The following is a 12,459-nucleotide window of genomic DNA, read 5'->3' as shown; positions in this document are numbered from 1 at the left end:
GAAACTTAAACAGAAGGCAAGATTAAGGGTCATAATGCCGTTCCATATGGTCATTCCACAACTGTGCCTTATAATTTATCAGAGACTTACAGCAAGGTTATATTAGCAAACTTGACCCTATTTGAACCCCAGCAATTCAAGAGGGCTAATTGTGTCATCCTACTCAGCTTCTTAAGAGAATAACTCTGTAAATTTAGACATCTACAATTATCAAATTTATACAACTGCATTGAAACTGAGTTGGTACAGACCTTGTTAAGGTAATTTGTATTGACTGTCTAGAAGTTAGCTCTTAAAATATAGCTTAGCTCAGGGACCATAACTTTCGATGTCTCTTGTTTGTTTGCTTTTGACAACTCATTCCCAAGTGAGTAAAAAAGAAAAATAAACTCAATTTCTTCCACCATACTCTGACAGCACATTTCTGATACCAGATGTGTGGGGATTTCTCCCCAGCAGCAAGCAAGCAAGCAAGCAAGCAAGCAAGCAAGCAAGCAAGCAGTTCTATAGTAGACATAAGCTAGGTGTCCTATAATTCAATTATTTCTTTTTCTTTCTTTCTTTCTTTTTTTTTTTTTTTTGAGACAGAGTCTCACTCTTTGCCCAGGCTGGAGTGCAGTGGCACGATCTCGGCTCACTGCTACCTCTGCCTCCCGGGTTCAAGCAATTCTCCTTCCTCAACCTCCTGAGTAGCTGGGACTACAGGCACATGCCACCACGCCCAGCTAATTTTTGTATTTTTAGTAGAGATGGGGTTTCACTATGTTGGCCAGGCTGGTCTCGAACTCCTGACCTCACATGATCCGCCTGCCTTGGCCTGCCAAAGTGCTGGGATTACACGCATGATCCACCGTGCCCAGCCTAATTCCATTATTTCTGACACCATCTACCCGGAGATAGCGTCAGATCATACTGGTTAAGGACTCAGTCCCACAAGACTAATCCCCACTTCTGATGCCACGCAGGCCTCAGGTTATTTTGCCTGTGCTTCTGACCAACCTGCTGTAAACCAGGTTCCCTCAGCCCCCTCCCTGGATTCAGATAATTTGCTGGAGCAACTCACAGAACTCAGGGAAACATGTTTACTGGTTTATTACAAAGAGTATTTTAAAGGATACAAATCAACAGCCAGATGAGGAGATACAAAGGACAGGTCTGGAAGGGACCTGAGTACAGGAGCTTCTGCCCCTGTGGAGTTGAGTTATGCCACCCTCCTGGCTTGTGGACATGTTCTTGTTCACTTTCCTGGAAGCCCTCACGTGTTTGGCTGTTCACAAGCTCCTCAGACCCAGTCCTTTCTGGATATTTATAGGAGCTTCATATTATAGGCATGATTGATTAAATCATTGGCCATTGGTGAGCAATTTAAGCTTTTTAAAATTTAATTTAGTCCCTCTCCTCTCCCTGGAGGTTGGGAAGTGGAGCTGAAAACCCCCATCCTCTAATCCTGTCTTGATATTTCAAGTGACTAGCCTCCATCCTGAAACTGCCTAGGAGCTGCGGGCCATCAGTCAACTCATTAGCATACAAAAAGACACTTTGGAGATCCTCAGGATTTTAGGAGTTGTATGCTAGGAAACAGGCACTGGACTAAAACCAAATATGTATTTCACAGTATCACACCAAGTCTGACTTTAATCACCTTCCTACCAACTATTAGTAATCATTGGAACTACTACTCTGCTTGTCTTCTGTTTTCTTCGTATTTATTTATGTAATTTTATTGAGGTGTGTATTTATCTGTTGCTGGGCCAGGACATAATGGGAAGATTCAGGAACTAATCAGATAACCTATCATTTGACCTGTAACTCTTAATTCTAAATAGCTAAATGAATGTATGATATACAGAAATTATTCAAAGACCCTGGATCAAGATAGAAGACATTGGAGCAGTGCTGTGGTGCCATTCTGAAAGGAGAAATCTCTCTTTGTCTTGACTATTAATCAGGGAATCAGGGAGTGGACTTTGGTAGAATACACAGATTTTTCTCTCTTTTTTGAGTTTTCTTTCTTTTTTATTTTAAACTAGAAGCTTTTAGAGTGTTTGTATGCTGTGAATGATACGGACAAGAACATGTTTATGAGATTTAATTTTGTTTGCATGACTAAGTATTTGAAAGCTCAATTCATTATCTTATTATTATTATTATTGTTATATTATACTTTAAGTTCTGGGGTACATGTGCAGAATGTGTAGTTCTGTTACATAGGTATACACGTGCCATGGTGGTTTGCTGCACCCATCAACCCGTCACCTACTTTAGATATTTCTCCTAACGCTATCCCTCTCCTAGGCCCCCACCCCTGGACCGGCCCCAGTGTGTGATATTTCCCTCCCTGTGTCCATATGTTCTCATTGTTCAACTCCCACTTACGAGTGAGAACATGCACTGTTTGGTTTTCTGTTCTTGTGATAGTTTGCTGAGAATGATGGTTTCCAGCTTCATCCATGTCCCTGCAAAGGACATGAATTCATCCTTTTTTATGGCTACCTAATATTCCATGGTATATATGTGCTACATTTTCTTTATCCAGTCTATCATTGATGGACATTTGGGTGGGTTCCAAGTCATTCCTATTGTGAATAGTGCCACAATAAACATACATGTGCATGTGTTTTTATAGTAGAATGATTCATAATCCTTTGGATATATGCCCAGTAATGGGATTGCTGGGTCAAATGGTATTTCTTGTACCAGATCCTTGAAGAATCACCACACTGTCTTCCACAATGGTTGAACTAATTTACACTCCCACTAACAGTGTAAAAGTATTCCTGTTTCTCCACATCCTCTGCAGCATCTGTTGTTTCCTGACTTTTTAATGATCACCATTCTAACTGGCGTGAGATGGTATCTCATTGTGGTTTTGATTTGCATTTCTGTAAGGACCAGTGATAATGAGCATTTTTTCATGTTTGTTGGTTGCATTAATGTCTTCTTTTGAGAAGTGTCTGTTCATATCCTTTGCCCACTTTTTGATGTGTTTTTTTTTCTTGTAAATTTGTTTAAGTTCTTTGTAGATTCTGGATATTAACCCTTTGTCAGATGGATACAGTGCAAAAATTTTCTCCTATTCTATAGGTTGCCTGTTCTCTCTGATGATAGTTTATTTTGCTGTACAGAAGCTCTTTAATTAGATCCCACTGGTCAATTTTGGCTTTTGTTGCCATTGCTTTTGGTGTTTTAGACATGAAGTCTTTGCCCATGCCTATGTCCTGCATGGTATTGCCTAGGTTTTCTTCTAAGATTTTTGTGGTTTTAGGTCTTACGTTTAAGTGTTTAATCCATCGTAAGTTAATTTTTGTGTAAGGTGTAAGAAAGGGGTCCAGTTTCAGTTTTCTGCATATGGCTAGCCAGTTTTCCCAACACCATTTATTAAATAGGGAATCCTTTCCCCACTGCTTGTTTGTGTCAGGTTTGTCAAAGATCAGATGGTTGTAGATGTGTGGTGTTATTTCTGAGGCCTCTGTTCTATTCCATTGGTCTATATATCTGTTTGGTACCAGTACCAGAGGAAAGAACAGGCAGTAATGATTGCTCTTCTGCAGCCTCTCCTGGTGGCACCCAGGCAAACAGGGTGTTTTGGTTACTGTAGCCTTGTAGTATAGATTGAAGTCAGGTAGCATGATGCCTCCAGCTTTGTTCTTTTTTCTTAGGATTGTCTTGGCTATGAGGGATCTTTTTTGGTTGCATATGAAATTTAAAGTAGATTTTTCTAATTCTGTGAAGAAAGTCTATGGTAGCTTGATGGGGATAGCATTGAATCTGTATATTACTTTGGGCAGTATGGCCATTTTTGCGATATTGATTCCTCCTATCCATGAGCATGGAATGTTTTTTCATTTGTTTGTGTCCTCTCTTATTTCCTTGAACAGTGGTTTGTAGTTGTCCTTGAAGAGGTCCTTCACATCCCTTGTAAGTTGGATTCCTAGGTATTTTATTCTCTTTGTAAAAGTTGTGAATGGGAGTTCACTCATGATGTGGCTCTCTTTTTTGTCTATTTTTGTTGTATAGGAATGGTTCTGATTTTTGCATATTGATTTTGTATCCTGATACTTTTCTGAAGTTGCTTATCAGCTTAAGGAGATTTGGGGCTGAGGCAATGGGGTTTTCTAAATATGCAATCATGTCATCTGCAAACAGGGACAATTTGACTTCCTCTTTTCCTAATTGAATACTGTTTATTTCTTTCTCTTGCCTGATTTCCCTGGCCAGAACTTCCAATACTATGATGAATAGAAGTGGTGAGAGAGAGCATCCTTGTCTTGTGCTAATTTTCAAAAGGAATGCTTCCAGCTTTTGCCCATTCAGTATGATATTGCTTGTGGGTTTGTCATAAATAGCTCTTATTATTTTGAGATACATTCCATTGATACCTAGTTCATTGAGAGTTTTTAGCATGAAGGGCTGTTGAATTTTGTTGAAGGCCTTTTGTTCATATATTGAGATAATCATGTGGTTTTTGTCATTGGTTCTGTTTATGTGATGGATTACATTTATTGATTTGTGTATGTTGAACCAGCCTTGCATCCCAGGGATGAAGCCTACTTGATCGTAGGATAAGCTTTTTGATGTGCTGCTGGATTCGGTTTGCCAGTATTTTATTGAGGATTTTCACATCAGTGTTCATCAGGGATATTGGCCTGAAATTTTTTTTTTTTGTGACTCTTCCAGGTTTTGGTATCAGGATGATGTCGGCCTCATAATATGAGTTAGGGAAGATTTCCTTTTTTCTGTTGAGTGGAATAGTTTCAGAATGAATGGTACTAGCTCCTCTTTGTACCTATGGTAGAATTCAGCTGTGAATCTGTCTGGTCCTGGACTTTTTTTGGTTGGTAGGATATTAATTACTGCCTCAATTTCAGAACTTGTTATTGGTTGGTTCAGGGATTTGACTTCTTCCTGGTTTAGACTTGGGAGGGTGTATGTGTCCAGGAATTTATTCATTTCTTCTAGATTTTTTAGTTTATTTGTGTAGATGTGTTTATAGTATTCTCTGATGGTAGTTTGTATTTCTGTGGGATCAGTGGTGATATCCCTTATATCATTTTTTTATTGTGTCTATTTGATTCTTTTCTTATTCTTACTTATTAGTCTGGCTGGTGGTCAATATATTTTGTTGATCTTTTGAAAAAAACCAGCTCATGAAATTCACATTGATTTTTTGAAGGGCTTTTCGTGTCTCTGTCTCCTTCAGTTCTGCTCTGATCTTAGTTATTTCTTGCCTTCCGCTAGCTTTTGAATTTGTTTGCTCTTGCTTCTCTAGTTCTTTTAATTGTGATATTAGGGTGTCAATTTTAGATCTTTCCTGCTTTCTCTTATGGGCATTTAGTCCTATAAATTTCCCTTTACACACTGCTTTAAATGTGTCCCAGAGATTCTGGTATGTTGTGTCTTTGTTCTCATTGGTTTCAAGGAACATCTTTATTTCTGCCTTCATTCCGTTATGTACCCAGTAGTCATTCAGGAGCAGGTTGTACAGTTTCCATGTAGTTGTGTGGTTTCTAGTGAGTTTCCTAATCCTGAGTTCTAATTTGATTGCACTGTGGTCTGAGAGACAGCTTGTTATAATTTCTGTTCTTTTACATTTGCCGAGGAGTGTTTTACTTCCAATTATGTGGTCAGTCTTAGAATTAGTGCAATGAGATGCTGAGAAGAATGTATGGTCTGTTGATTTGGGGTGGAGAGTTCTGTAGATGTCTATTAGGTCCACTTGGTGCAGAGCTGGGTTCAAGTCCTGAGTATCCTTGTTAATTTTCTGTCTCATTAATCTAATATTGACAGTGGGGTATTAAAGTCTCCCACTATTATTATGTGGGAGTCTAAGTCTCTTTGTAGGTCTCTAAGAACTTGCTTTATGAATCTGGGTGCTCTTGTATTGGGTACATATGTATTTAGGATGGTTAGTTCTTTTGCATCGATCCATTTACCATTATGTAATACCCTTCTTTGTCTCTTTTGATCTTTGTTGGTTTAAAGTCTGCTTTATCAGAGATTAGGATTGCAACTCCTGCCTTTTTTTTTTTTCTTTCCATTTGCTTGGTAAATATTCCTCCATCTCTTTATTTTGAGCCTGATGTGTCTTTACAGGTGAGATGGGTCTCCTGAATAGATCACACTGATATGTCTTGACTCTTATCCAATTTGCCAGTCTGTGTATTTTAATTGGGGCATTTAGCCTGTTTATGTTTAAGGTTAATGTGTGTGAATTTGATCCTGTCATTATGATGCTAATTGGTTGTTTTGCCCTTTAGTTGATGCAGTTTCTTCATAGTGTCGATGGTCTTTACAATTTGGTATGTTTTTGCAGTAGCTGGTACTGGTTGTTCCTTTCCATGTTTAGTGCTTCCTTCAGGAGCTCTTGTAAGGCAGGCCTGGTGGTGACAAAATCTCTCAGCATTTGCTTGTCTGTAAAGGATTTTATTTCTCCTTGACTTATGAAGCTTAGTTTGGCTGGATATGAAATTCTGGGTTAAAAGTTCTTTTCTTTTGGTGGATCATGAGGTCAGGAGTTTGAGTTCAGCCTGACCAACATGGTGAAATCCCATCTCTAATAAAAATACGAAAGTTAGCCAGCCTTGGTGGTGTGTGCCTGTAATCCCAGCTACTCAGGAGGCTGAGGCAGGAGAATTGCTTGAACCTGGGAGGCGGAGGTTGCAGTGAACTGAGATCACGCCACTGCATTCCATCGTAGGTGACAGAGAGAGACTCCATCTCAAAAAAAAAAAAAAAAAGAATATTGGCCCCCATTCTCTTCTGGCTTGTAGGGTTTCTGCTGACTTCCCTTTGTGAGTAACCCAAGCTTTCGCTCTGGCTGCCCTTAACATTTTTTCCTTCATTTCAACCTTGGTGAATCTGACAATTATGTGTCTTGGGGTTGCTCTTCTCAAGGAGTATCGTTGTGGTGTTCTCTGTATTTTCTGAATTTGATTGTTGGCCTGTCTTGTTAGGTTGGGGAAGTTCTGGATAATATCCTGAAGAGTGTTTTTCAACTTGACTCCATTTCTCCTGTGACTTTCAGGTACACCAATCAAACGTGGATCTGGTCTTTTCACATAGTCCCATATTTCTTGGAGGCTTTCTTCGTTCCTTTTTATTCTTTTTTCTCTAATCTTCTTGCTTTATTTCGTCAAGTTGATCTTCAGTCTCTGATATCCTTTCTTCTGCTTGATCAGTTCGGCTATTGATACTTGTGTATGCCTCACAAAGTTCTCGTGCTGTGTTTTTCAGCTCCATCAGGTCATTTATTTTCTTCTCTACACTGGTTATTCTATTTAGCAATTCGTCTGACCTTTTTTCAAGGTTCTTAACTTCCTTGCATTGGGTTAGAACATGCTCCTTTAGCTCAGATTAGTTTGTTATTACCTACCTTCTGAAGCCTACTTCTGTCAGTTTGTCTAACTCATTCTCCATCCAGTTTTGTTCCCCTGCTGGTGAGGAGTTGTGATTATTTGGAGGAGAAGAGGCGTTGTGTTTTTCGGAATTTTCAGCCTTTTTGTGTTGGTTTCTCCCCATCTTCGTGGATTTATCTACCTTTGGTCTTTGATGTTTGTGACCTTCGGATGGGGTCTTTGAGTGGACATGCTATTCTTCTGTTGTTCGTTTTCCTTCCAACAGTCAGGCCCCTTTGCTTCTGGTCTGCTGCACTTTACGAGAGGTCCATTCCAGACCCTGTTTGCTTGGGTGTCACCAGGAGAGGCTGCAGAACAGCAATCATTACTGCCTGTTCTTTCCTCTGGAAGCTTTGTCCCAGAGGGGCACCTGCCAGATACCAGCAAAAGCTCTCCTGTGTGGGATGTCTTTCAGCCCATGCTGGGAAGTGTCTCCCAGTCAGGGTACCTGGGGGTCAGGGACCCACTTGAGGAGGCAGTCTGACCCTTAGCAGAGCTCGAATGCTGTGTTGGGAGGTCTGCTACTCTCTTCAGAGCCATTAGGCAGGGATGGTTAAGTCTGCTGAAGCTGCACCCACAGCCATCCCTTCCCCCAGGTGCTCTGTCCCAGGGAGATTGGGGTTTTATCCATAAGTCCCTGACTGGGGCTGCTGCCTTTTTTTGAGAGATGCCCTGCCCAGAGAGGAGAAATCTGGCAGTCTGGCCTCAGTGGCCTTGCTGAGCTGCAGTGGGGTCTGCCCAGTTCAAACTTTTGGGTGACTTCGTTTACACTGTGAGGGTAAAACGCCTACTAAAGCCTCAGCAATGACAGATGCCCCTCCCCACACCAAGCTTGAGCATCCCAGGTGGATCTCAGACAGCTGCTGTGCTGGCAGTGAGAATTTCAAGGCAGTGGATCTTAGTTTGCTGGGCTCTGTGGGGGTGAGACTTGCAGAGCCAGACCACTTGACTCCCTGGCTTCAGCCCCCTTTCCCGGGAAGTGTAGGGTTCTGTCTTGCTGGCATTCCAGGTGCCCCTGTGGTATGGAAAAAACAATACAACAACAACAAAAAGAAACTCTTGCAGCTAGTTTGGTGTCTGCCCAAATGGCTGCCCAATTTTTTACTTGAAACCCAGGGCCCTGATGGGGTAGGCACCGGAGGGACTCTCTTGGTCTGTGAATTGCGAAGACTGTGGGAAAAGCGTAGTATCTGGGCTGGAATGCACTGTTCCTCACGGCACAGTCCCTCACAGCTTCCCTTGGTTAGGGGAGAAAATTTCCCAACCTCTTGCCCTTCCTGGGTGAGGTGATGCCTCACCCTGCTTCGGCTCACCCTCTTTGGGCTGCACCCACTGTCCAACCAGTCCCAGTGAGATGAACCAGGTACCTCAGTTGGAAATGCAGAAATCATCCAGCTTCTGCGTCGATCTTGCTGAGAATTGCAGACTGGAGCTCTTTCTATTCGGCCGTCTTGCCCAGGAACACACAGATTTTTCTATTTGAATGTTGCCCTGGGTGGTACTGTTACTCTTCCAGTCTTTGCCACTCCACATGTAGGCAATTGCCAGTATGAAATAATCAAAAGAATAAGAATCCAGCTTAAAAGAGTATTCAAACACAAGCTGAGGATGCCCATCCAGGAAACACAGACTCCAAGGAAATAGGGTCAGTGCTTCAAAGTTGAAAAGTTAGGATCATATTTGTATAGGCAGAAAACAAAGATGTTTAGCAGAATAACATATTCCACAAAAAGTTGGCTTCTGAGTTACAGCAGTTTGATTAGTTACAGCTTGTTTGTTTTCTTTTTCCAATTTTAAAGAATATATTTAACATTCCATCTTAAAAAACATGTCTTTGTGTACGAGAAGAAAAAGGGAAGTTAATCTATAATGAAGATCAGCAGTAAAGAGGGAAGGAGTCTTCTCTGACATCCTTTAGTTTTTTGCAGCATTTAGCAAAGCAATGTAAGTTAGGGAGGAAAAAAGGCTAATCTGTAATCAGGGAAATCAAGGTTGTATCTGCCTAGGTTACAGCTGCCTGTTAATGACTGAGGTCCCAAAATCACATTCCTTTAAGTCTCAAAATAAAAGTTCCAAACTTTGGTTTTGAATTACTTGTTTTCACACAATGAAAATATGAAGAATGACAGAGCATTGGCAGGGAGATGAGTTCATTGGGTGATGAGTTCATTGGGTGGTATTATTTGCTTACTGCTTGTTTTTTGCCTACACTAATAAAAGTTGTCAACATCTGTGAGGATAGGGAACAGAAAAAAATGAAAAACTGTACTTTAGTCCAGTAGTTCGCAGTGAGGTCACTGGATCAGAAACTCCATCATGTAAGAACTTGTTAGAAGTGCGGATTATATGGCCCCACCCCAGACGTAGTGAATCAGAAGCCTTGGGAATGAGACCAGCAGCCTATGTTTCAAGAAACCTTCAAAGTAGTTGTGATAACCTGCTTTAGCCCAGGGATCGGCGGTCTACAGCCTATGGACCTAATCTGGTCTATAACCTGTTTTTTTGTAAGTAAAATTTTATTGAAACAAAACCATACCCGTTTGTTTATTTTAGTTTATGGATGATTTTGTGCTATAGCGGCAGAGTTGAGTAGTTACAATAGAGAACATATAGCCAAAGTATTTACCATCTGGTTCTTTACAGAAAAAGTTTGCTGACTCCTGCTTTAGACCTTAGGCACTAGAGGCCCAAACTCTGAATTTATGAGAATATATTTGCTAATTAAATTGAGGACCGTAAGGAAAAAAGATGAAACTTTTCATAGTTTTTACAAATTTTAACCTGTTATTTTTCCCTTTTAGTCAAGGATGCTATCTAAATGGGCCTTTTAATTCAAATCTACTGACTATCCCGAAGCAAAGGTCATCTTCTGTATCACTGACTCACCATGTAGGTCTGAGAAGAGCTGGTAAGAAATCATTCTTTATGACTCAGATATGGGGGTTCTCAAAGTATATGATAGTGTAAACAGTTTTCATCACACATTTACAGCTAATTTTGAATACAATTTCATGTGTTGTGAGTTAACATGACTTAGCAGTTTGGGGTGGCTACTAGTTGACCATTTGCTAATTCTTTCAGTAAACAGTTTTAGAATATCTACTCTGTACCAAGTACTTTGCTAAGCAGTAGGGATTCAGGGATAAAATATATAACTATTTAACTAACCTGAATGGTTGCAGACCCAGGACAAGGGAAAATCTTCAAGAAAGAGTATTTTTTTTCGTAGAATAGTAATTATGGAGAAAAGAATTTTAGTATTAGAATAAAAAAAAACTATGACTTCATCCTGGAAAAACATTATAATAGGAATTTTTTTAATTAAAAGATTATAGAATTATTAAAAACTCTTAGATGAAAGATATGTTAACAAATACAACGTAGGAATAGCAAAGCAATACTGATAAATTCTGCTTTTAAAGTACATTATGGCTGATATTACATAGATACAATTTTGTGATTGAGATACACAATTACAACATTCTTTTATACACAATACACTACAAAGCATGTGAAGAGGTCAGAAAATGTTACTGATAATCAAGAAAAGCAGGCACTAGAAAAAGATCTACATATGATATTGATGCTGTATTTTACAATCTTTAAAATAACAATGATGTTTAAAAGGAAATGGAAGGAATAATGGCTAAAATGAATGGATACTTCAAATAGAGAACTAGAACACATAGAAAAGAAATGGACAGTCTAGAATTGAGAAATGCACTTGATTAAATTAAAAGCTTATTCAATGGTTTAAGAATGGATTGGATACAACAGAATACAAAAGTAGTGAACATGAAGACAGAGAGATAGAAAATTTCCAAACTGAAGCGCAGAGAAGGAAAAATATATAAATAACAGAACAAAGTTTAAGAGATATATGGGACATAGAATTTCTAAAATATGTGTGACTGAAGTTCCAGAAGGAAAGGAGAGAAACAAAAGGACGGAATAATTTCCCAAAACTAATAAAAGAAAGCAAATAACAAATTCATAAAGTGCAGTGAGCCCCAAGCAGGATAAATACAAGAAAATCACAGCTAGATATATGAGTCAAGCCTCTAAATTATAAAGAAAACGTTTCAAAAGCAACCAAGCAAGGTTGTTTTTATTTTTCAAGGAACAACAATAATACTGACAGTGACTTGTTAACAGCAACTGTGAACTCCAAAGACAATGGAGTGGCATATTTTAAAAGGTGTCGAAAGAATAAAACTTGACAACATAGAATTCTTTATCCAATGAAGAAATATTCTTGAAAAATTACATTGGAATAAAAATTTGTTTTAGTATCCTCACTCTCCTGTGACAGTAACTGTGGTGATGGGTATGTTAATTAACTTGATTGTGGTAATCATTTCACAGTAAAAATGTAAATCAAGTCATTATGTTGTACACCTTGAATACATGCAGTTTTTGTCAATTATACCTCAGTAAATCTGGAAAAAATCTTTTAGTAAATCAGATGAGAAGCAGAAAAACGTACATTTTTTTCAAACAAACAAAAGCTGAAAGAATTTGTAGGTGGCAGACCTGTGCTTCTAAGATTCAGTAAAGCAAGTTTCTTAGGCAGGAGGAAAATTATCCAGATTGAACCATGGAACTGCAAGAACAAACCAAAAGCACTGGTAAGGCTAAATAGGTGGGTGAGGATTAAAAAATATTGATGGGTCAAAAAGTGGGCAAAGGATATGAATAGACACTTCTCAAAAGAAGACAATTATGCAGCCAACAGACATATGAAAAAATGCTCATTATCACTGGTCATCAGAGAAATGCAAATCAAAACCACAATGAGATAACATGTCACGCCAGTTAGAATGGCGATCACTAAAAAGGATTATAAATCATGCTACTATAAAGACACATGCACACGTATATTTATTGCAGCACTGTTCACAATAGCAAAGACTTGGAACCAACCCAAATATCCATCAAGAACAGACTGGATAAAGAAAATGTGGCACATATACACCATGGAATACTATGCAGCCATAAAAAGGATGAGTTCATGTCCTTTGCAGGGACATGGATGAAGCTGGAAACCATCATTCTCAGCAAACCA

The 12,459-nt window shown here is 39.3% G+C and overlaps 1 protein-coding gene across 2 annotated transcripts in view; it reads left to right on the top strand.

Moving 5' to 3' along the window:
* Positions 1-12,459, top strand: part of PDE3B (phosphodiesterase 3B) — a 215,513-nt gene that overhangs the window by 140,029 nt on the left and 63,025 nt on the right. For both annotated transcript variants that reach the window (XM_050759408.1, XM_050759409.1), the window contains exon 5: positions 10,196-10,302. In XM_050759408.1, coding sequence (XP_050615365.1) covers positions 10,196-10,302 — 107 coding nt within the window. The remainder of the gene's footprint in view (positions 1-10,195; positions 10,303-12,459) is intronic.

The sequence above is a fragment of the Macaca thibetana genome, chromosome 14 (assembly GCF_024542745.1).
Source record: "Macaca thibetana thibetana isolate TM-01 chromosome 14, ASM2454274v1, whole genome shotgun sequence".
NCBI classification, from domain to species: domain Eukaryota; kingdom Metazoa; phylum Chordata; class Mammalia; order Primates; family Cercopithecidae; genus Macaca; species Macaca thibetana.
This window is presented reverse-complemented; position numbering and strand designations above follow the sequence as displayed.